This window comes from Schistocerca americana, chromosome 1 (genome assembly GCF_021461395.2).
Source record: "Schistocerca americana isolate TAMUIC-IGC-003095 chromosome 1, iqSchAmer2.1, whole genome shotgun sequence".
NCBI lineage: Eukaryota > Metazoa > Arthropoda > Insecta > Orthoptera > Acrididae > Schistocerca > Schistocerca americana.
In genome coordinates this window covers 1,214,371,442-1,214,398,028 of record NC_060119.1, presented here as the reverse complement: position 1 = coordinate 1,214,398,028, position 26,587 = coordinate 1,214,371,442, and the positions used below count along the sequence as shown (strand labels likewise).

General features: G+C 38.8%; 1 protein-coding gene across 3 annotated transcripts in view; it reads left to right on the top strand.

Annotated features, from left to right (window-relative positions):
- LOC124619844 (integrator complex subunit 1) overlaps nt 1-26,587 on the top strand; it is a 307,722-nt gene that overhangs the window by 6,172 nt on the left and 274,963 nt on the right. For 2 of the 3 annotated variants that reach the window (XM_047146458.1, XM_047146471.1), the window contains 3 exons: nt 2,961-3,169; nt 12,960-13,228; nt 24,592-24,864. In XM_047146458.1, the coding sequence (XP_047002414.1) occupies nt 3,004-3,169; nt 12,960-13,228; nt 24,592-24,864 (708 nt within the window). In that variant the 5' untranslated portion in view covers nt 2,961-3,003. Of the gene's footprint in view, nt 1-2,960; nt 3,170-12,959; nt 13,229-24,591; nt 24,865-26,587 lie in introns of those variants that run through there. The other variant, XM_047146464.1, reaches the window with a different exon arrangement.

The following is a 26,587-nucleotide window of genomic DNA, read 5'->3' as shown; positions in this document are numbered from 1 at the left end:
CGTTTGTAGCTTGCCCGGGCATCCCAATTATCGTCTCCTGTTCCCTTAATTGGTCATCCATCTTCCGGAACGGCAGCTCCGGTCAGGGTGTACTATCGCGGTTTACATCAGAGCTCTTCTCTCTGGGCTTGAGGTTTTCCATCTTCCACCTCTTTTCCAGGCCCCTCTGCGTATACCCCCGTGGTGTGTGCCCCGTCCATGCATTCGGCTCGATTTGGCACAGGGCCCGAAGGACTCAGTCCCTCCTGAGGCCCTCCGCCACCACTTTCTTTCAATTCTTGCCATGTTTCTAGGCTCTGACTTTATCTGTGCTGACGGTTCGATGGTTGCTGGTCGTGTCAGTTATGCTCTTAGTCTAGGGGATCGTTATGAACAACACTCATTGCCGGCTGGCTGCAGTGTTTTCACTGCCGAGCTGGTCGCCATCTCTCGCACCCTAGAGTATTTCCGTTCCTGCTCAGGTGAGTCCTTCTTTATCTGTAGTGACTCCCTGAGCAGTTTACGAGCTATCGACCAGTGTTTTCCTCGCTCTCGTTTGGTTATGGCTATCCGGGAGTCCCTCCGTACTCTAGCCCATTGCGGCCGCTCTGTGGTCTTTGTGTGGACCCCAGGTCATGCCGGCATCCCGGGAAATGAACGTGTTGACACACGGGCCAAACAGGCTGTTGGTGCACCAGCCTTGGAGACTGGCCTTTCGGAGAGTGACCTCAGGTCAGTTTTGCAGCAGAAGGTACTTCGCACGTGGGGTAAAGAATGGTGCACCCTTCCTTTACCCGAAAAAATTCGGGCCCTCAAGGAGGCTACCGATGCGTGGCACTCCTCCTTGCGGGTCTCTTGCAAGGACTCTGTTGTCCTCTGCCAGCAGCGCATTGGTCATACCTGGATAATACACAGCTATTTATTGCACCACGAGGACCCACGTTTATGTTGCTGCGTGTCAGCTTTGACGGTGGTCCACATCTTGTTGGACTGTCCGTTGTTAACTCTGCTCAGGCAGACGTTTGCACTGCCTGATACGCTTCCTGCACTTTTATCAGATGATATTGCGATGGCAGATTTAGTTTTGAGTTTTATTCGTGCAGGGGGTTTTTATTGCTTGATCTAAGTGTTTGTCCGTTTTGTGTGTTAAGTCTGGCCTTTGGACTACGATTTTAGACTAGGGTTTTTAGTGTGTTTTTTGGTGGTTGGATTTTCCTTTTTTGTTTCTATGGTCGGCCAACCACTGTCACACTCAGTGCGATTTTAATTCCTTTTTTCTGGTCTCTGTCTGTGTCTTTCTTGTCCTGTGTCATCTCTTGTCATCTCCATTGATTGTTCTTATTCTTTGTGGGTGTTTCAAGTTTGTGGAAAAAGGGACCGATGGCCCCTTCAGTCCCACAAACAAACCAACCAACCAACTAACTATTTTGTCAGTTTCTCAGTGCCACTGAATACCTATTTCACACATCTATTTCTTTAGTAACTGTACATCATGGAGGGCCCTTCCCATCACGAACTGTTCCACTGGGTACGTATCTGTTCAATGCATGGTCATTTATTCTTTCAAACTTGCGCCTAGCTCCTGTCCTGAGCTGGAAGTTTAAAGTGCTTTATTGAGATATGATGCTGCTGTTTCTTTATCTAGTTTATAGAACATATAAATCTTTCTGCTTGTTTTGTTTGCCCTTTGACTCTGATAGTCATTGTTGCTGAAACTACCTTGTGGTTGTTGATGCTGGACATCCTCAAAGAGGTCAGGTCTGTTTAGATCTTATCTTTCCATAGTGAGTGGGACTTTGAAATGTAATCAGTGATTAGTCACCTGATTAACCAGTCCTCTGTTTAGGTGGACAAATTGCAGTGGTTTTAACTATTAAGACAGTATTTGACTGGATGGCTTATGATTTAAGGATAAGTGTTAGGATATGGTATTGAATTCTGGAGCAAGATGTAGATCAGGTTTCTCATTGCCTGCAGGGGGACAAAATTGTGGCGAGACAGTGAGTGTTTCCTAACAGTTGCAGATTATTCTGGACTGCACCAATCTTGTGGTCCTGTATTATATAGGACACCATTGGGCACCATGTGACATTACCTAAAAGAGTACATAAAGTGAGTTTATCTCTACTGTGCTGAGAAGGTATCTGTACAGAAATAGCATAGAAAATATAATCATAGAACTGAAGACACCTTAGCAATCATTCTGATAGCCAGCTATTGGGATAATATTATGTAATAAGCAACTAAAACTAAAATCATGAACAGCTTTTTTTGGACAAGACTTGGGACCTAATCAATGTGACTCACAGAATTAATGCTACTTGATAACGGCAGAGTAGAACTTGGCCAGTAGCTAGTGAACTCGACTGTCTGACATTTGTACAACCCCAAGAAAATTGTAGGCTAATGAATTGTACCACTTTTATTTGAACATACTGTAGGTCCTGTTTAGTACTTGAAACAGTAACTAGTATGAGAATAAAACAAATATTTATTACGATATTACAGTACCTGTGTCATTCTGATTACGATACAAAGTTCCTTTGGACATGCATGCATGTCAAATGGTAAGGCGACCACTCGTGATAAATGGGAAATCTGGGTTCAAGTCCCAGTCCCGCACAAATTTTCATTGATGTCATTGCATTCTACAGCAGATGGTTGTCGTTATTCGCAAGTGCGAATTCATCTGACGTAAAATATTTATTATGCAGTTTTACTGAATGGTAGAGCAGCTCTTCAGCCAATCCATTGCATTTTTGATGTCTGCCTCTTTGATGCCCTAGAAATTTAAGCTAATGTAAAACTGTACTGTCACCAGGATGGACCCTTTTTTTCCCAGCTTTGTTTAACATAAATTACATTTATCCTCACAAAACACACACACACACACACACACACACACACACACACACACACACACACAGCTTTTATACTTTCTGAATTTGCTGTAAGAATTCTGTCCTTTATGTTTAAAACAGAACCTCAATTCTTCAGGAAGCAGTGTGAATGATATGAAATGAAATGGAGAGAGGAAAAGGCTCACAAGGACGAGGTGGTAAGGGGAAAACACCACAATATCCAGCAGATTTATTTGCTCTTGGTGCAAAATCTGGACGTGTTGAAACAGCCGAAGGAAAACGAACTGGCATTGTTCACGGCAAAGCATCGACTAGTCATAGTTTAGCGGGTAAGTGGTATTAATAATAGATAGTAAAAGGAGTAAAGTGTCCAAATTTCTTGACAATTTTGGCTCTGTAGCTCTGAATTGGTAGATATATGAAGACTTTGATCCTCTGGTGTTTTGTATCCAGTCCCCATTAATTCTAGCTGCCATTGTAAAATCTCTATCATTTTAACTATGTAGTTTGTGCTACAATAAATGAAGCACTTCCTCATTCATAACGGACATGTGACCTACCTGTCACTCTTTGAAATCGAAATATTACTAACTGTGATGTTGTATTACTAACTGTTTGTATTGAAACTCTTTGCCTTTACAAATGTCTGCTTGTGTTTGTGTATATGCGGATGGATATGCGTGTGTGTGCGAGCGTGTACCTGTCCTTTTTCCCCCCTAAGGTAAGTCTTTCCGCTCCCGGGATTGGAATGACTCCTTACCCTCTCCCTTAAAACCCACATCCTTTCGTCTTTTCCTCTCCTTCCCTCTTTCCTGATGAAGCAACCGTTTGTTGCGAAAGCTTGAATTTTGTTTTGTGTTTGTTTGTATGTCTATCGACCTGCCAGCGCTTTTGTTTGATAAGTCTCATCATCTTTGTTTTTAGATATATAACTGTTTGTATTTATTTTCAGTACTCTCCTGAGTGTGACTTCAGCTAGTTTCGTAACTCATATCACTATTCTTTGTCGCCAGTGTAAGATTATGACAACAGCATCGAGTGCTGCATACCTATAACTAAAACTACTTGAAATGACTAAAATTGTGTCCCACAATAATACATTTATTCAATGTCGCACAAATGCCCAACTTTTTCAGAGTGATTATTATACAATATTCCTGGCCTTGACAGTCCTGCTCTGAGGCTAAGTCCCGTTGGTGCACAATACAAGCTTCTTTCTGGCTTAGTTACTGTCAAAGAGTGGCCAGCCCCCCCCCCCCCCCCCCCTCCCCGCTCTCTCTCTCTCTCTCTCTCTCTCTCTCTCTCTCTCTCTCTCTCTCTCTCTCTCTCTCTCTCTCTCGACTGCAGTCTCAGGCAATTGACGCCACATCGGTTGCCTGAGACTGCAGTGGTGTGTGTGTGTGTGAGAGAGAGAGTTGCATTTGCATGACTGTATCTGTTTGTCGTCAAATTTTGATGAAGGACTCACTGGCAGAAAGCTATATTTGTGACAGTCTTTTTGCTGTGCCTCTCTGCGACTCAGCATCTCCACTATATGGTGAGTAGCAACTTTCCTTCTCACAATAAATGAGCTTTTGAACAGACACTTTATTTGTTGACTGCAAGAAGAATGATTTGGAGTTGAGGAAAAGATTTCTCAAGTGTTTTGCCAGGAGTGTAGTACTGTATGGCAGGAAATTGCTGACAGTCAAAAAGAAAGAGGAATCCAAATTGGAATTTTGTTAACTAATTGCATGCATTAATTTGTGATTTAGTGTCCAGGAGACTTGTCAGTATAAATAATGTAACTGAGATATGTATGTGTCAACAATCCTCAAATTAATTTTAATTTAAAAACTTCAGTTCGTTTGTTAAATTACTCTCCAAAGAGAGCAAAAAAATTTAAGAACTCTGTGATGACTAATAACAGTTTTGTGCACAAAGATAACATGTAATTTACCTTTCAATAAACAAAGTTCCATACTGCGAACATTTTTTCACTTTAAAGTGATTATCATTTTTAATAGCCATGTACTAATGAGCCTGAAAGTAGAGTTTTAATCTGTGAGATGACTTGAAATTGTGTTTGTGTCCTGTATTGTACGTATGTTGAAAATGTTTATCTATAAATAATTCTGGTTTGTTATGTTTATCTTTAAACAGTACATCAATGTAAATACACAGAATAGTTAAAATATTCTGACTCCTGAATAAAGGTCAGCAAACCGGAGTATTGGGCCATGGGCGGCAATTTCAGCTGGTGCCAAATTCATGTTGTTGAAGAACAAAAACCTTGTTTCACAGAGCGCCTAGTATCCAGCACACGTTGGTCTATCAGTTATTTATATTATCTTGAAACACATCCCTGTTGGTATTTGAACACATTATATGTTCATTTCTGAACGTATGATAAGTTGACTTTTGAATGCGGGCATAGGCACGTTATGTCTTTGCCAAGGGAATACATGTTGCATCAAACCAGATAAACCTGAAGGGGTGCATACCAATCGCTGTTCATGTGGTTGACTGGTTGTGCGAATGATTAGCTTTTGTTATAATTATTAGTATGAAATCTGTAATCAGATTATCAGAATGGAAATAAACTACTAACAGAAATAACTGGTAAGAAAGATTACATATTAATCTTCTCGATGTAACCAAGAAAATGCAAATATTGCAGAAAACATGTTGTATGAACACATAATAACGTCTTAACAGGAGAATAAACGTGGGATAACTAAACAGGTCATTCTGACAGGGTTAGTGAAGTTAACTGGAGGATAAGTTTTGATAATGGCTGGAATAGTTACAGAATTAATGATGACAAGATTGTTTGTTAGAACGAGGATGGAAGAGGAAAGTGGACATCACAAAAATTACACGGAAGAATCTGAAATTTCCAAATTTGTATAAAAATTTCATACTACCACTACTGATTTTCAATCTCGTGTTGAGAAACTGTAGCATTTGAGTGAAATGTGAAAATATTTCCTACCATAAAACTTTTTGCTTGCATTGGGCCTAATAGGCATTTGGTATTGGTACTTTGTGAATTATATTCTGTCATGCTATTTATGTAAGTGAGGCAGATAAAAATGACCATTTGTGCCAAAACAGCTTGCTTATTTGTGGATCCCCTGTGGATAATCCTACTTCCTAGAGCTGCAGGATAGATTTTAATTTTGAAACTGATGGACTAAAGAGGTTCCATTTTCAACATGTGTGTGCTGCATACAAACACCTTAGGTAAGAAGGTTTCCTCTAGGTATGCACAAATAAAAGAATATGTGATAAAGTTTTGATACGACAGAAAGATCACAACACTCTGCCTCTGCGGAGAAGAAAGAAGGCCACTAACAAAAAGCATTTCTTGATGGGTGATAAGAAGGTGTAAACTTTTCAACATAGTAAAATATGTTACAGAAAAAGATTTTTAATGTTTATCAGTTGAAATTTGTAATTAATAAAACAAAATGTAGATCATTAATGTTTACTGCTCTCCTGGCAGTAGTCCTATGGGGGAAGAAAAAGTGACCCAAATAAGGCCAGCAGTTGTAAATGAAAGAACAAATAATATTGTGTACTGACTTTAATGTTGAGAAAGAGATATTTCGTCACTATTGATCGTGTACAATTTTCGTAATACAATCGACTACTATACTAGCATTACTACAAAGAGTGCTACTGCTGTGGGTTTATATTGTAACCAGCATACAGGCTGTTAACCACATATTAACAGTACATGAAAATTATGTGTGATCCTAAAGAACAAGTGCTGTCAAAACAACATACACATTAATAGTAGGTGAAAATTGTGTCTGAAAGAATAACTAATCTCAGAACAACAAAGTCTGAAGCTCTTTATTAAATACCAAGAGTGCATGACTACAGCATGTGTAACATCAACAATGATCTGACTAATAAAAGCTAAAAGTAAGTGACTAAGGCAGTGAAAATAGTTTTGAGTTCTTCATAGCTAGATACTGTGAATATATTAAGGTGGCATTCCATACAGAAAAATAGACATGTAAGAACAAACTAAAGGTAGACAAAAGTAATGGATTGCAAAAGACATAATTGTTTCTGTCAAAAGCATTAAAGTGCTGCACAGAATCAGTAACTATGAAAATCAAATGAAATTTTCACTCTCCAGCAGGGTGTGTAGTGATATGAAACTTCCTGGTAGATTAAAACTGTGTTCTAGACCTAGACTTGAACTCTGGACTGTGCCTTTTATGGATAAGTGCTCTACCAATTGAGCTACCCAAGCATGACTCACAATCAGTCCTCCCCAATACCTCAGCTCCTGTCTTCCAAACCTCACATGAGCTCTCATATGAAACTTGTAGGACTAGCACTCATGGGGTGAAACTAATTGCTTACATTTAAAATGGTACTATAAGGAATATAAAAAAATCTTACGTAATGTGGAAAGAAAATGGCTATTGAGAGACATTGTCAACTTGGACTGCAAGGCAAAAAGTATGTGAATGATCGTAAATTGAGAAACAGGACAGGCAGTGTATAAAAATAATAGCCCAAAGGAAATCAGGTGGAGCAGTTCTTTACAAACAACCTAGACACTTCATAAATATATGCGGAAATCTAAGAAGGGGTAGTAGGTTTGTGTCAACTCTAGTAACAAGTGTGTTACCAGAGAAAAGATGTTCCCTAAGAAATTTTATATATATATATCTGTATACAACGAGTGAGGAAGAAGTAACGAGAGTCATAAATAGGTTGGTAAAAACATAGTCCAGGAGATGTCTTGTCAATTGTACAAAAAAGTGATTCTACAAAGCTGAAAACTACAGACCTATTAGTATTATACAAGTAGTAACAAAACTCTTTGAACATATTGTGTATAACAGATTAATAAACTTCTTTACACCACAGAATATTCTATCCAGAAGCCACCATGAATTCCCAAAAATTAAATCTATTATTTCAGCAACACAAGAACTTGTTGAATATGTACTACAAAACACTTGATGAGGAAGAAACAATAACTGGGGTATTCTGTGACCTAGCAAAAGCTTTTGATTTAGTCCGTTGCAAGACTTTTCTGCAACAGCTAGAATTCTGTGGAGTGAGAGGGAATGAATTCGATAAGATACAATCATACTTAAACTTCGAGTAGGTACGTCTATGTATTCAGTGTAGCTACCACAAATAAAATTGTTTTGTTCTGTTTCATTGTTATTTCACAATTGAGAGCCCAATTAAAGCACTGATCAGTTGCGTTCTCCTACACCCAAGGAGGTAGCAGTATTATAAAATAAACAGCAAACTAGATGAGAAAATATTATGATCTGTGCAAAAAAAAAAAAAAAAAACTATTCATATTAAGAGCTAGGAGCACACTCTCAGAACGAGGCAATTGTCTTAAGAGACAAGTAGTAATCGAATAAACGGTTGGCTGGGATCCGATGCAGCTGCGCTGTGTAATGCTTGGCGTGGATAACTCCTGTTGGTGGCAACAGAGTGATATAATGAAAGTTTATTTTATTATTGTTTAAATGATCAGTGCTTTTAGTTTATTTTATTGTTGTATAATTAAACTAGGATTAATCTTTGATTTTTCTTTTAGACATTTACCTTAGTAACATAGACAGCTATTATTTAACGTGTAGAAAGTATGCCACGTCCCTGCTGTAAAAAATGGTGCGCCCACTCAAGGGTTATTGAAAAGGGATCAAAAAATAGAATTACTAGATGAAGAGAATAATAAATGTTATTCGGTTGTGAGGAAGATCTTAAACAGCATGCCACAGGAAAATGTCCCTGGGCCACTAGTTTTCTTAGTACATATTAATGATCTTGATGAAATCCAAAAGGAAATCATACTACTTGTCAGTGACACCAATATTTCAATTAAGGGGATCGGTCAAGTAGCAGTTACACAGCGGGCTTTGAAAGTATTTTATTTGTACTAAATAAATGGTTTAGAAATAATAAACTGACACTAAATTGGCAGTGTCAATGATGGTGCAAAAATCAGTGAAAATGAGCTTGAGCTATTACCTTGTGTGGAATTTCTGTGTTTCCATCTTGGTGATCAGCAAACATTGATAGAGCACACTAATAGCACAAGTAATAAACTAAATTGAGGCTGATATAAATTACTCAAGTTAGACAAAAATGTTAATATTGGAGTTCTTAAAATATAGTACTTTCCACACTTTGAATCCATAATGTTATATGGAATAGAAATGGGGAGTCTCAGTAAATATGAAGAAGGCACGTATCTGTAAAAGTGCTCATCACATGATGACCTGTGAGAAATGCTGAGCAAGTTGCAGACTTAATTCCTAGCTGCTTGCTTTCCAAACAATATCAGCCAAATAAAGAATATTAATGTCTTAAGCACACAGCCGGAGAAATGTTGGAGAAAAATCCTTTTTATTCCTTATATGAATTTTCTGTATTGGAAGGTAAATTCAAAAGTATGACAGATGCAAAAGCAAGAAATGAGGACCATTATCACTTTTTTGTCATCTCGTTGTTGCTGTAGGCTTGTAACGTGGGAAGCAAGGAGAGGATTTTTTGTTTGTTTTTGTAAATAAAACTGCCTTTTCCTGCTGCTAGTTACTTTATTTATTCCATATGCATTTTGCCTTCTTCTGTTCTAAGGCATCATCAGTGGGATCTACAACGATACGGTTTTGTTAGTTATAGATTATTAAACAATTCACTTCACGGTTTTTTGTAAAAAAAGTAATTACTTACGATTTGCTGATCTGCGTTTCCTCATGTCTGGTCTGGAGGTCGCACTACTACTTTTATCACTGCCATATAATCACAAATAGTGTTCTCCCCTTCCACACACTGTTCACCATGTTTCTCACTCTTTTTGTGGTGGACTAATGTTCTTTTGTCACTCGATACAGCTATTTCGTCGTACACTGCTTTTCACGGCATAAATATTGCTACTCCATTACGTGTTTCATCTTCTTTGGTTTGTTTACCTATTTGTTGCCAACCTAACAAAGTATATGTTTGATACTAACTTCTATTTATGATGTTTATACTGTGTGTGTGTGTGTGTGTGTGTGTGTGTGTGTGTGTGAGAGAGAGAGAGAGAGAGAGAGAGAGAGATATAAGGGGGGGGGGATAGAGCCGACGTCTTTTTTTTTTTTTTTTTTCGAGGTGGGGGGGGGGGGGGGGGTGTGTGTGTACTAGCTGTTAGCGAGTGGCTGAAAATTTTGGTGAAGCTCGTTTGACTTTTTGTTTCAATATTCTGTGGAGGGGTTCATGGATGAGTGAGTGTAAAGATGTTAGGTTCTGTTATTATTACACTGGACAGTATTATTATATTAATACTTTTTGTGAACATTATTCTATTATTTTATCCTTTAGTGTAAATAATGAATTGCTTGGTGTGTGTACTTGCTCAATTCAACAGGATTTTCCCTTCTGCTTTGATTTTATGTATGTGGTAAGTGGTCATTTTCTCTTTGGTGCTCTGCAAATGTGGAGTGGTTTGTCCCATATTTCCAGGCTGTCAAGTGTTCCTTGTACCTGACATCAAATGTTCTCCCTGTGTGCCCTATGTATGTGCCTTCACAAGTGCTACACTGTAGCTGATATGTACCTGCTTTCTGATATATGTCTCTGTTTTTTGTCAGTTTTGGGGCGTATTTTTGTATAGAATTGTCTGTTGTGTATGCTATGTTTATTCCCTGTCTTTTGAAAATGTTGGTGATTTTATGGGTGAGTTTGTGTTTTGTTTGGTGGCCTATATCCTCTAACCCAACTGCACGCATTTATTAACAGGGTTCTCTAGTCATAAGAATAAGAAAGCTGCTTAACTTTAGCTAGTTGTGATACAAGCTCTTCCGTAATAATCCACATTAGCCTCATTGCACGTGAAGTACACATCCTGCTGTAAACAATACTCTGGTCGCTATGTTCTGCCCGAGATAGAGACTCTGATTGCGACTGCGACTGGGCTGGAACTGTGACTGCAAGTGACTCGACTTGGTGGCTCGCTGGATGACTGACTGGACCCCTCCAATCCGTGATGGCTATCTAAATACTGGCAGTCGAGAGGGCATTGGCGGGGTGTTTCTTGCGAGTCTGTCATTGGCCGCTCTCCTGATAGGCTCGCTTGTTCCAGTGCCTACTATCTATCTTCTTGCAGCCTCTTTGCCGATCGGACTGCTGGCGCCAGCTTATGCCAGCACAATCCCAATGTTTGTTTCAAAATTCATAGGTTTACTGACAAAATACTGTAATGAATTGAAATATTCTTCCTTCTAATTGTTACAAATATCTTCATTCTTCCATTAATATGTTTCCGCAAAATACTCAGAGCTCCTCTAGCATTTTAAAAACGGCCTGCCTGTCAATAGAATTGTAGACCTATACCCTCAATTTAGCAAGGATTAGTCTGATTTATTGTATTTTCAAATGCATCACATGCTCATAACGATTAGTTCCATCTGTATCACTAGAAAGGACTGATTTCAAAGTAAATTGTCTTGTCTAGTTGTATTTATGTTCTAAATATACTGACAAAAGTTCTGGTGATTTCTGCACAGTTTTTTTTATGTAAATGTAACAACCAACCAAATGTCCACCAAAATGAATAGCCACCCCAAAACTGTGGCCAAGAACAAAGTTGACAATGCAGTGGAACAACTTACAGCTGAGCACAACATGCTAGAGTTCAGTAGCTACTACACAATCTGCACCATCTGGATCCTTCCCTCCATGACCTGCTTTTCTGAATTAAGCAGATGGGAGTTATCCTTGCAACATACCCCTTGCTCCTGTAACCCTCCAGGTCTCGACCTCCATTAACCCACTGTCTATGCTCTTGTGGGTTAGCACTTTCTTCTGTTGACGTTTTCAGTCGTGCTGGTACATTGACAGATCCTTAAAACTGTCTTCTTATTCTGCGCGTAATTGACCCTTACTGTGTCCCATTTGGTGCTCGCCAATCAGGTGGCCAGCCTTTTGTTCCAAACAGTTGTAGAGAACTTGAGAAAGAATTTGATATGTGATTTGCAAAAAGATTATGCATCTGTAATTGTTATGGTCTGTGTTATTGACTTTCTTATGCACATTCCCAGTCATATGGAACTGTTCTATGTGGCTGTTAATCATGTGCTTATTTTCTTTAAGAATCATCCGCTCGTAACTTCTGCATGTCAGTAGTTATGTATTCTCATAAACATTATTTTTAAGTTCTCCGATGTGTGCTCTTTCGTGTATTGTCAGTTATTCTGAACTGGAATTTGGCATGCTACTTTCTTTTGGGGGGGGGGGGGGGGGAGCGGGCAATCTTTCTTTTGGTGGACCACAGTTGAATAGGTTTCGGAAATAGTCAGTCAGTACTGTGCTATTCTCTTTAGTGGCATTTTTTAATGTTCCATTTGCTCAACAGAAACATGCTGTCTGTGTAGGCCCTACTGGATTTTTATAAGCCCGATTGTCCGTCCCTGGTAGCTGAGTGGTCAGAGCGACGGAATGTCGTACCTAATGGCCCGGGTTCGATTCTCGGGTGGGTCGGAGATTTTCTCCGCTCAGGGACTGGGTGTTGTGTTCACCTTATCATCATCATGTCATCCCCATCAATACGCAAGTCACCGAAGTGGCATCAACTCGAAAGACTTGCACCAGGTGAACCTGACAGGAGGCCCTAACCACACGTCATTTTTTATAAGCCCGATTTAACATAACTTAATTTTTTTCCTTTACAGATTAATTTTGGTGTCATTTTTTGCATCTTCAGGAAAGACTCCCATATTTCAGTACTTCTGTGTCCATTCCTTTGGTTCCCTGCTTTGATTTGATCATCTGTCATTTTATCACAAGTTGTGTTCCAGTCATGTGTGCAAAATTTTGTGATTTATCATTTCAGAGTAGTCATAATTAGCAAATTTTAAAATAGCTTGTATTGTATTCCACTCATGAAGCATTTTTGGTATTCTGTAGGTGTTGGTCCCTGATTTAAAGTTAATGTTTTGTGGTTAATTCCATGCTCTTCATCTGCAGTAAATCTGAGTCACTTTTAACCCAATGAAGAGGTTTTTGCTTATAGTATGTCTTACATTTGGAGTTGATCCATAGCATAGCATCAATGTTTTGTCTGTGGATGTTACCTCATAGATAACATCAACTTTTTTATTTCAGCAACTGATAGAAAACGTGATGCTGCTGGCAGTATACTTTCATCTTTGCCACCATCGAAAAAGGCCAAAGTTGTGGGAGCTACATCACTGTTGCCAGCTCGTACTGGAGCAACTGCTGTCGCTTCTACAGCGGTTGGTGTCAGCGGTGCAAGTGGAACTGGACCCGGAGCTGGAGGGGAAGCGTGGGAGAAACTGGCTATAGACTGTGATACAAGTGACTTACCTGCCACTGTCCTAGATGCAAATAACATTGGAGACACAGAGCGCTGTGTAAGTGTTTCCCATTTTAGCTAATCTACATAGAAGCGAGAGTTGGCAGTACACACACACACACACACACACACACACACACACACACACACACACACACAGACCCCTGCACTGACTCAGGTTTTGAGAGATGATATGGCCAGTGGAAACACACTGTAATGTAGAGACTGCTGCCAGATAACGAATGATTACTTTCATGCAGATTGGGATGTGGAGGTCTAAAATGATAAAGAAATTATAGTATACAAGAGAAGCTATTGTTTTTCAGAAGTAAACAGGAACTGTAGGAATATGACTAACATAATGACAAACACTCAGGAAAATAACCAAGGTAAAAAGGAAGCAGAAGGAAAAACACTTGCAGGATGTAAATTCAACCAAGAAAACACACTCCCACCCAACCTCTCAAATTTGGATCAAAATTTACTTACCTATTCTCCCTATGGCAATAAGTAACCACACCAAATTTTAGCACTTAATTTTTATCTTTTGCCACTTCATGGCATTTCAGAGTTTTGAACTTTTGTCATTCTAAACATTGTAATGGTACATAATGCATTCTTGAACATTTTCAAAATAAATTATAGTTTTCAGAGTTCTGTACCTCAGTTGGTAAAAACTAACGTTGCAGCATCACTTTGTTGTCTGACTGCCCGGCTATGAAGAACACTTTCTCTCAAGAATGAGTTGACGTATCTAGTTGAAATTTATGCTACACACTATGGTCATAGCCCCTTGGTGGTGTAAAAAATGCAAGCTTCCAAATCAGTGCAGTCAAGTGATATAGCCATTTATGCACATGTACAACTGCTAACTCCATACCTAAAGACTGGAAAGTAGCATAAATCGCAAAAGTACCCAAGAAAGAAAATAGGAGCAGTGCACAGAATTACCATACCACTGATCTCAATTTGCAGCTGGATTTTTGTAACAGTGCTATCAGTGGGAGATATCAAACTGATTCCATATTTTTAGATTTTGAGATGCCTTTGACACTGTTCTTCACAAGCAACTTCTAGTCAGACTGTGTGCCTGTGAGTATCATCTAAATTGTTAAACTATATTTGTGATTTTCTGTCAGAAGGGTCACAGTTTATAGTACCTGATGGAAAGTCATTGAGTAAGACAGAAGTAAAATGTGGCATTTCCCAAGGAATTGCTGTAGGCACTCTTCTGCTCCTGATCTACATAAATGATTTAGGGGAGAATCTGGACAGCCCTCTTAGATTGTATGCAGATAATGCTGTCATTTACCATTGTGTAAAGTCATCAAAAGATCAAAACCAATTGCAAAATGATTCAGACAGGTTGTCTAAATGGTGCAAAAGTGGCAATCGACTCTAAATAATTGAAAGTGTGAAGTCGTTCACGTTAGTATTAAAAGGAGTCCACTAAATTTCGGTAACACAATAAAACACACAAATCAGATTCTAAAAATAACCCCAAAAAATTTTGGTCGTACGTAAAATCTATGAACGCTACAATTAATTCAATACCTTCTCTTGCTGACAGTATGGGTAATGTAACTGATGATGATAAACAGAAGGCCGGAATTCTAAACCTAGCCTTCAAAAACTCGTTTATGATAGGTGACTGCAGCATCATTCCCCCTTTCAATTATCGAACAAACAAAAGGATGGCTAACATAGTGTTTAGTGTATTTGGGATTGTAAAACAGTGAAGATCCTTAGACGCCAGAAAGGCATCTGGCCCAGACGGTATCCCCGTAAGATTTTATGTTGACTATGCTACAAATATAGCACCATTCTTATCCGTCATCTATCAGAGATCATTGGAACAGCGTAAAGTTCCACAGGACTGGAAGAAGGCCCAGGTCATAGCAATCTATAAAAAGGGTAGAAAATCGGATGCACATAATTACCGGCCAATTTCACTGACATTGATTTGTTATAAAATCATGGAACATATTTTGTTTTCAGACATAATGACCTTTCTAGACTCTGCAGAGCTCATCTGCAGAAACCAGCATGGTTTTAGGAAACAGCGGTCATGTGAGACACAGCTGGCCCTCTTTGTGCGTGATGTACAACAGGCTCTAGATACCGGCTCCCAGGTTGATGCCATATTTCTCGACTTTCGAAAAGCTTTCGACTCGGTTCTGCACTGTCGCTTGCTACAAAAAGTGCGCACTTACTATCCATGACATATGTAGTTGGATAGAAAGTTTTCTAACAGACAGGGAGCAGTATGTCGTCCTGAATGGGGTAACTTCAACAGAAACAAGAGGAACTTCAGGTGTGCCCCAGGGCAGCGTAATAGGTCTGCTGCTTTTTACAATTTACATAAATGATCTGGTTGATGGTATTGACAGTGGCCTTAGACTGTTTGCTGATGATGCTGTAGTCTACAGCAAAGTAGTATCACACGAAAGTTGTGAATAAATCAATGAGGATTTGCAGAAAATTAATGCGTGGTGTTATGACTGGCAGTTATCTCTCAATATTAGTAAGTGTAACCTACTGCGCATAACAAGGCGAAAATCCCCATTAATGTATGAGTACAAAATAAATGATCAGTCTTTGGAAGTGGTAACATCAGTCAAGTATCTGGGTGTGACTATTCGAAATGATCTCAAATGGAATGATCAAATTACACAAGTAATGAGTAAGGCGAACTCTAGATTGCGGTTTATTGGTAGAATCCTGAAGCAATGCAGTCCTTCAACAAAGGAAATAGCTTACAATACGTTAGTTCGTCCAGTCTTAGAGTATTGTTCGTCTGTATGGGACCCTTACCAGTTGGGTCTCATTCAAGAAATTGAGAAGGTCCAAGGAAGAGTGGCAAGATTCGTGACTGGTACATTTAGCCATTGCGAGAGCGTTACAAATCTCATAGAATGTTTGAAGTGAGACACACTTGCAGGTAGACAGCGCGCCAAACAGAAGGGGTCTGCTCACTAAATTCCGAAATCCAATCTTCACCGAGGATGTAGAGCATATATTATTACCACCAACTTTCAAATCGTGTAATGATCATCATTCAAAGATAAGGGAAATAAGAGCTCATACTCAGGTGTTCAGGCAGTTGTTTTTTCCCTCGTGTGATCCGGGAGTGGAACAGGGGGGGGGGGGGGGAGGAGGAATATGACTTTGGCGTGAATTGTGCCCTCCGCCACACACCGCTTGGTGGCTAGCGGAGTATATATGTAGATGTAGAAGGCTGTAAATTCAACTAAATACTTAGGAATTACAATTATGAATAACTTAAATTGAAATGATCACATAGATAATGTTATGGGGAAAGCAACCAAAGACTGTGATTTATTGGTAGAATACTTAGAAAAGACAATCATTCTACTAAATGGACTGCCTACACTACACTTGTCCACCTTCTTCTGGAGTATTGCTGTGTGGTGTGGGATGCACACCAGATAAGATGGGTGGTGCACATCAAAAAAATTCAAGGGACAGCTCGTTTTGTTGTTGTCGCAAAATGGGGGAGAGAGAGTGCCATGGATGTGATACAGAAATGGGACTGACAGACAATAAAACAAAGGCATTTCTCATTGTGGCAAGAACTTATGAATTTTTGATCATCAACCTTCTCCTCCGAATGTGGAAATATTTTGTGCACATCTACATAGGGAGAAATGATAATCATAATAAAATATGAGAAATCTGAGTGCACGTGGAAAGATTTAGCTATTCCTTTTTACCACACTTCGTTCAAGAGTGCACGGTAAAGGAATAACCTGAAGGTCGTTTGAATAATCCTCTGCCAGACACTTAATTTTGAATAGCAGAGTAATCGTGTAGATGTAAGTATTTTGATACTTGCAAACTCACTTACCGAAACCTATAGGGTCATCGCTTGACCTAGACTCATAAAATTTGGCAAGAAGCAAGATTTCACAGTACAAGTAAAGCAAAAAGTCTGAAAATTGTTAAATAATAATTATATCACATAACAATATCTTGTTGACAATATTATGAAAAAGTGGTTGCTAACAGTGATAGTGAATCACATATAGGCACAACAAAAAGAAAGCTTTTAAAGAAAGTAAGCACACACACTCGACCACTGTATATTGCTGCTGAGACCTGAGCAGTCAGAGACTGTGATTTGTTTTTGTTTTGTGTGTGTGTGTGTGTGTGTGTGTGTGTGTGTGTGTGTTTATTTTATGTTGTCTATTTCCGACGTAGGCCTCTTGTCCGAAAGCTTATTTTCTGACAGTCTTTTTGTTGTGCCTATCTGCGACTTGGCCTATCTGCTGTATGGTGAGTAACAACTATTCTTTTTATAATATTGTCATATTCCATTGTGGACATTCCCTTGTTCGAAAAATATCTTTTTGCCATTAGAACTTGTACTGCATTCATTACGCATCAGTTACATAATGGAAGAATATTACTGCATGCAAATGTAAAATGGAGTCATGTTGTAGTACGTAAATAAAAAAAAATATTTTATTAAATCTTCTCTTTCTACATATATAAACTGAAGTCCCCTGCTTGCTTCTTTTTGTATGTCTGGGCTAGTCTCGGAAACTACTGCGGAGATTTTGGTTTGGTCATGGAATTCCCAGGATCGATATCGGGCCATTGTTGATAAGAGGCAGAAATAGAGATTCTACATTCCCAGGACAGATGAACTATCTACATACAGGGTGTATCAAAAAGAATCAGCTGATTTAAAAAAAAAGTAATAACTATTTTGTTATTTGAGATATGTGCGTGAACAACATACTGTTGGAAAAAGCAAACTCTAGAGTTTTATGTGGTTCCCACTAGGCAACAGCTGTGTGCACCCACTTAAGTTGTAGTAAAAATGGTGTCGGGACAATAGAAAGTATTTTGTGTTCTACATTTTGCACAGTGTGGGTCGTAATAGCTGTTCACCAAGACCTTCGTACTAGGTATGTTGTGGATACTCATACAGCACAGAACATTAGGCAGTGGCATGAACAATTCCGAGAAACATGTTGCTTGCGTAAAGGCAAATCACTGGGCCATCTCAGAGTGTCTGACATAGACATCGAACGCATCTGCCATAGTTTCACAAGAAGTCCACAGAAATCCGCTTGCTGTGCAGCTAGATAGCTCAACATGCCCCCGACGTCCATCTGGCGTGTGTTGCGTTGTTTACTCATGAAACCACACACAATTCAGCTACTACAAGTGCTTTGCGAAGGCGGCAAGAAACAGCGTGTGGAGTTCTGTAATTTCATTCTTGGCAAGATGGAGGCTGACAGTTTTCTTCCACGCTTAGTGTTTAGTGACAAGGCAACATTCCATTCCAATGGAAAGGTGAACCATAATAATGTGAGAATATGGGGTACAGAACGTCCACAACATGAGAGGGACTCACCACAATTTAATGTGTTTTTTGCAGTTTCACGGGAAAAGGTGTATGGTCAGTTTTTCTTTGCTGAGAAGTGCACGAAGGATACATAAATTGTACGGCATCAGGAAACACGTATCTCAATATGCTTGAGAATTTTCCTTTCGCACAGTTGACTGATTTGAACGACTTCATTTACCAACAGGAAGGGGCACCACCACACTTGCGTCTGGAAGTGTGGGAATTTTGAAATCAAAGGATTACTGAATAATGAATTGGGCGCACTGGACCAAATGATTTAGCCTTACATTACTGGCCTCCAAGGTCACCAGACCCGACTTTCTGTGATTATTTCTTGTGGGGGGTTTATAAAATACTATGTTTCTGTGCCTCCATTACCAACAACAATGAATGAATTGAGACATTGCATAACAGCAGCTGTGGAAGCTGTAAATCAAGATATGCAGGAAGAATTTGAATCCGCATTGCCATATGCCATGCATCTCAAGGGGGTGGGGGGTGGGGGGGGGGTCTGTATTGAACTCCTACGAAAAGGTATGAAAAAAAAAAACCTTTCTGAGTTTCCCGTTCATCAAAAAACAAAATTCATTGTATATGTTTATTCGTTTCAGAAAAACAGATGTCCCAAATCTGATGATTCATTTTGACACACCCTGTATAATCAAGCACACAGTTTTAATCTGCCAGGAAGTTTCATATCAGTACACACTCTGCTGCAGAGCGAAAACCTCATTCTGGAGACATCCCTCAGGCTGTGGCTAAGCCATGTCTCCGCAGTATCCTTTCTTCCAGGAGTGCTAGTTCTGCAAGGTTCGCAGGTGAGCTTCTGTGAAGTTTGGAAGGTAGGAGACAAGATACTGGCAGAAGTAAAGTTGTGAGGACAGGACGAGTCGTGCTTGGGTTGCTCAGTTGGTAGAGCACTTGCCCGCGAAAGGCAAAGGTCCCGAGTTCGAGTCTAGGTCTGCCAGGAAGTTTCATGTCAGCGCACACTCTGCTGCAGAGTGAAAACCTCATTCTGTATAATCAAGTTTATATGGAAATACAGATGCTTAAGTAATCTTTCCCATTCTCCTCCTCCTCCTACTCCCCCCTCCTCCTCCTCCTTTTTTTTAAACCATCTGGGATCATGTCACAATTTCAGTTTCTCATCGTTCTTTGTTTCTTATTTTTACAGTATCGCTCCATCTTCTCTCCAAGTTGTTCCCAATTTCATATGTCTTCTGCCTTGAAAGTCTACTAAATGTAGTACTCTTTCTTGAAAAGCTTTCTATTTATTATTTTTGATTCTTTGATGTTGTTTCTCCCAGTTTTTTCCTTATTTATTTACTCCACACAATTGTCAGTTTCTTTTTCCAGAAAGAAAAGAATATTTATTTTGTTAGGCTCTTTTCATTCGTTGGAAGTTGTGTACAAAAAAAAAACTTGATCTTCACTTTGACATTACTTTTGACGATTTTGTTCTCATTTTCCAACAACTGTAGTTTTTTTGTGTCCATAATTTTTGTAATAATCCATCATTCAGGTTCTGTCCAGCTTATAGTTTATCATTAAGCATTCACATGCATACAATCATTCTGGCCTTAGCAATGGCAGGATAATGTTTTAGTTTTGTATTTTTAGATATGCATTTCTTGTTGTAGATACTTTTTTTGATAGCATATGTTCTTTCCATTTTATTAACTTTTACGTCTATTGCAGATTTGTTGATCCATTCTACTGTCAATTTACTGACTCTCACTACTTTCATCATTTGGATTTGCAGCTCCTTGTGTTTACCAAAATTGAAGGATGTAAGGTCTGCCAATTGTGCAAAACACTGTTTTTTTTCCAACTTCCCAGAAATGTTTCAGCACCACTGTGGCATCAGCAGTGGGTTTCCATTTTATTTAATCTGTAATGTGAACATACTCAAGACCATAAGATCCAAAAATTAGTTTGTGTTCAACAAATTTTCTTACCAACATCATTTGGTTGCAGATGTCAAGCTATCTATAATAAATAATACACAATTGGTCTTGAAAAATTATGCACACCAAGTGTAAAGGTATTAACAAAAAGAAACTAATAATTGTTTGAACTAAATACCCACATAATTTTGTAATCACTTAGTAAAAATGTTCACATTACAGAATAAATAAAATGCAAACCCACTGATGATGGCACAGTGGTGCTGAAACATGTGTGGGAACTTCGGAAAAACGGTGTTTTGCATAATTGGCAGACCTTACATCCTACGACTCTCATTATTCAGGTTGTTGTTGTTGTTGTGGTCTTCAGTCCTGAGACTGGTTTGATGCAGCTCTCCATGCTACTCTATCCTGTGCAAGCTTTTTCATCTCCCAGTACTTACTGCAACCTACATCCTTCTGAATCTGCTTAGTGTACATTGTGTTAAAAAAAATTGTCATGAATTTTGATTTTGTAACTGAAATTTTGAAATCAGTTCTATTTGGTATTTTTTCCAGAAAATGTATTTGAGTAACTGCTTCTGTCAGATTGTCTACAAAAGCCAGATTTACTCCCTCAAGTTACTGGTTCAGTTTTGATTTTTTTTCCAGAATTTTACAATTTTTTTCTAAAACACACTTATACAGTAAAGGTGAATGGGCAACCCATTGTAGAATGCCATTTTTTATTTCAAATGGCTGAGATACTTCTCCCATAAATTCTGCTAATTTTGTTTCGACACTAAATTCTGTAATGTGTTACATATTGTTTCTCGGTCTATAGAATAAAATGTTTTTTTGAAATAGGTTAAAGTCTGTCCTGCGTAGGATCTTCCCTTTCACCTTCATCATTTTTAGATAAATTATAATAGGATCTGGAATGCAAGAGTCAGGTTCATAAAAGGTATCCTTGGGCTTCATCCTGGACAATAAAAGAATAGTATTCACTAAAGTTCATTGATACTGTGGTAATGCCTACCTCAGATGATTCCTTAAGTGTATCATAATATTTTTATACAGACTTGGAAATGTAAACAAGGTGTTTTTTAAATGACAGATCCTCATTAAAGTCAGCAATGTTAGCAGTAAATGTGATCATTTGTGTTGTTTCAGTTGAAATCCATTGATGAATCATAATCTTTATTTGCATTCAATATTCTTCATACAGTTGGCTTCATTAAAGTTTATAGTGGATTCAAATTTTATGCAGTAAACAGTTACATCTATGGTTAGAGAAAAAAACTAGCTTATCTAAGAATGATAAAGATTTTAAGAGAAACATATATTCTAATGATTAGTTTCTGCTGTTGACTAGAATGAATTGTGTTTTAGCCAAGTTTTAATATGCTTTATTATATTTATGTAGTGGTACTGTATCAACTGAGTGTGGTAGGTCACTGAAGAAATTTATGCTTAAGTAATTATAGTGACTGTTTCTGGTTGTGTGCACTATACGATGGTTTTTTTTTTTCCAGATTTTCTGTAGGATATATTAAAGAATTGATGTATGTGAATGTGAAGCACTATCATTTTGCCGAGGCATTTAGAGTAGTTTCTGCAGGATTCAGTGGGTGTTGATCCCAGTAAGCACCTAATTGATTTCACAGACTGGCTTTAAATTATACCTCCAGGAATATATCACAGTCCCCTATGTATCACTTCCATAGGGTTTGTGAGGACAAATTAGATTAATTGCAGCACCCACAAAGCCATTTAAACAGTCATCCTTCTTACCCTTCATATTTGAATGGAATGATACAAAGCCCTAATAATTGGTACAGTGGGAAGTACACTCTGCCATGCACTTCACCGTGCTTTGCAAAGTGCAGATGTAGACGTAGATTGCTTCCTTCTGCCGTCTGAAAATTTATTTAACTCCCAGGGAAATGCCACAAAGCTATATTCCGTACTGGAGATCGAATGAAAGGGGGGGGGGGGGGAGGTATGAGTGTTGTAACAACTGTTTGCTCCCACGTCTTCTTGGTTAATGCAACAAAAAGTACACAAGCTGCTTTGCTGTGCAGATGCATTTGTATGTTCCAGTAGAATTTGTGTGTAACAGAAAAAATAACTGGTGAACCAGACATGTTACATTGCAAGAACAAAATTTGGCTCACTGCAAAAAATATAAGAATAGAACTGCTACAATGTAGCAAACAGTCCTAAAATTCATACTCGTACCAATAAATCTGAAATTATTCCTCATGTCTGTGATACCTGGGATAAACTCCAATACTAATGAACTCGTCCTGTTTTTCAACTCCATTGCAATGGAAACAAAATTTTAGTAAAAACTGGGCAGGTCTCGTTATAGGTGGTATGTTATTGCTTTTTTCAAACCTCTATAATGACTCACCAGACAGTTTTAGGGTACGTACAGTTCAGTGTGGAGTCTGAACTATAATGCAGTTAATTTTTTTATGAGCAAGTGACTATCAGAGGTGAAAGAAGTGATAAGTGACAGAAAAATATTCCTAGTATCAAGTAGCCAAACCCCAGCACTTACCCACCGAACAACATAACAAAATGTTTTCAGCCAGAGTGTTGACATTATGAAGAAGGATGTTCATTTCCTGCAACAGTGATGGAAGTAACAGGCATGGAGAAAATGGATTGCCATCTCCAGATATTTGCATGTTGCCATACTTCCTGAGAAACACAATACAGTAATGCAAGAAAGAGAAAATTTATTTCACAGTTTCTCAGTAGGTTTCATTGAGTATATTTCTCCAAGAAATAATGAAAGTTTGATGAAACTGAAAAAGGGAGAGAGAGAGAGAGAGAGAGAGAGAGAGAGAGAGAGAGAGAGAGAGAGAGACTGGGTACAAATAATTGGAAGTTTGAACATGTATTCCAGGAGTGTCCCATGTGTATCAGTATCTGTCTTTGTAGAAGAAATAGTGCTTCTTATAAGGTAAGTTAAGATAAGATTTGCTGATGACGTTGCTGCCTTCATTGAAAGTGGAGATGACTTACAGGAGCTATTGAATGGAATGAACAGTCTGATGGGTACAGAATATGGATCGATAGTGAACTGGAAAAATGCAATAGTATTGAGAAGTAGTAGAAATGAGAATAGCAATAAAATTAACTTCAGAATTGGGGGCCATAAAGCAGATGAACTTAAGGAATTGGTACCTTGGAAGCAAAATAACCCACGATGGATGAAGCAAGGAGAACACAAGAAGCAGACTAGAACAAGAAGAAAGAGCATTCTTGTCCAAAAGAAGTCTACTGATATCAAACATTGACCTTAGTTTGAGGAAGAAATTTCTGAGAATGTTCATTTGGAGAACAGCATTGTATGGTAGTCAGTCATGAATTTTGGGAAACTAGGTCAGAAGAGAATCACAGCATTTGAGATGTGGTGCTATAGAATAATGTTGAAAATGAGATGGACTGATAAGATAATGTATTGGGAGGTTCTCTGCAGAATCGGCAAAGAAAGGAACATATGAAAAACGCTGACAAGGAGGGGGAGGGGGCAGGTTGATAGAACATGGGTTAATAGATCAGGGAATAGCCTCCAGCAAATAATTGAGGATGCAGCATGCAAGAGCTACTCCAAAATGAAGAGGCTGGCACAAGAGAGGCATGTGTGGTGGTCTGCATCAAACCAGGCAGAAGACTCACGACTCAAAAGAAAATAAAAGGAAAAAAAGATTATTAAAACAATTACTCCAATAGTTAGAACCTGGAATGAAAAGAGAGTGTTTTTAAGGCAGTATGTATGTTGTTGATGATGATGATGATGATGATGAAAGGGAAAGATGTAAAGCATGGACCATGAGAAATATGTTGCTTTTTTAAATAGAAGAACAGGTACAGCTGCTTAAAACCCAGTTTTTTGGGCTCATATTGTCTAAAAAGTAAGTGGATTTAATATCCAATATCAACAGCTGAGAGGTATAGTGTATTACGTTGAGTATTTGTGAAAAAAAATATTCTTGTCATTGTTCTCTAAGTATATTTACTGTATCATTGAGTGATGTTTGCTAAACTTTATTTACACATACCTCTGTTTTTAATTAAAATAACCTTTTACTTAATGATTTTATTTGATTTGTACAGTTACTTGCATTTATTTCTTTATAGACTGGTTTATTGTGTGGAGCATTGAGAACTCTGCGGAATAGTAGATGGAAGCCTGACACCCTCTTGTGTACAGCACTTCTGTATCTTGGAAGTGTGAAGCGTAGTGTATTCTCCAGTGAGCCAGTAACCAGTGCTCTCTGCAGTGTGATGCGTCGAGATTCGTCCCTGCATTCATTCAAGTCGAAGGGTCCTTCAACAGCTTATGTCACAGCTGCTGCCCTTCTACAGCGGGTATTTGATGACAAAAAGGAATGGCCTGAGAGTTTTGTAAAGGTGAGTAAATAGTGGACACTGCTGAATACTCTTCATTCACCCAAGAAATTTGATGGGTTAATGGATAAAACAGTCATGTCTAAAATAATTATATATATAAATGACGAATGAAGACAGATGAGTTTCTTAATTTCTGTCAGAGCTTACTTCAGAAGCATGAATTCAGTGCCATCTATATTTTGCTAAGACCATACTAAAGTAGCCGATGGTGCTGAATCAATAAAAATGAAAATAGAGAACGAACTTGTCAGGTAAATTTGACAAGATGGAGAAACAGTATGAAGGCAGAATGGAGTAGTGGAAGAATGAACTTAATTCTCATGGTTAAGAGTGTATGAGAACGTTATAGAACTGCAAAACAGAAAAGCAAAGCAAGTGAAAAGGCATATCTAAAATGTTGATAATGAGGAAAAAATAAAAATGTGATTGTAGGAAGAGGACTAATCACTGCTCCCATATCCTTCTCTCTCTCTCTCTCTCTCTCTCTCTCTCTCTCTCTCTCTCTCTTTGTTGTGTGTGTGTTTCCAGGCAGCTTGGAAATAGCAAAACAAGATAATCTATGTATGGTGCTTTCTTTGATGGGAGGCTGTTTTGTTGCAGGATTCAATGTGGCTTTTAATAAGGAACATTCTATTGCAGATTGTTACACAACATTTTTGTTTTTCCTTTAAGAAAGGTGCATTTTTCGTACCTGTGTACAACTTGTTAATTGATACTTGGTATGAGAAGTGTGTGTGTTTCTTGAGTGAATTTTATCATGTGACAGATGTTCTGCAACTGCTGAAAGTACGGTAATGGATTTTAAAAATTGATTTCAGCAGTTGAAGGCAACCATATCATCTTTAAAAAAAGCATTATCCAATTTTGAAACATCTCCCCTCCCCCCACCCCACCTCACCCCACCCCACCCCACCCCACCCCACCCCACCCCACCCCACCCCATCCCCCTTTTCCTTGGTAGCTCATCACTTGTTGGTGAATTTGTGCTTGGCTACCACAGGGCCCCAACTGTTACAGCACCTCTTCCCTTTCCATGCTGCATGTCTGTCGTCCTGCTATTCTTTTTCCCCTCCCTTGGGGAACATGTCTTCAGTATTTTAAAAATGCATTCTGAAGTTTCGATAGCCGAGCATTGGAACAGTTCCGTGTCTGTTTTTTCCTTCTTTCATCATTCTCCATCTCCTCCCCTTCCTTTACATTGGTGTTTGAGGTCTCTTTGTTTCTTCTTCTCCCTGTACACTCCTCAAGGCCGGACCACATGTTTGACATGTAACAGGTAGCCAGGTAAGGTGTAATTTCTATCCCTGGGTCAACAGGTAGGGTTCATACGTACTCCCTGGTACAGACCATGCCCAGGGAGGAGTGATTATCGGAGCTATTACCTTCCCTGTTGCCAATCAGTCCCTCTGTTTGGAGTTCTGGAGGTGTGACCTGAGATGTGAACAATCACCTAAGGTGGGTGAGCCTCTCTCTGAGGTGAGGGCCCCTCAGTCGAAAGGAGGACTCCATTAGAGATGCCAGCAATTGTGGGGGATTTTTTCGCACTGAGCCATTCAGCATCATATGGCTACAGATTTAACAACCATCTATCCCAGCTGCACCTCGGTTCTTTGTGGTGTCACATACTGAAGGTCAGTCTTCTGCTACAGTGAATCCATTTATTGTTATGAAAGATGTTGATGCAACTGCAGGCCCTATGAAATCCTAATGTAGCTTACATAAT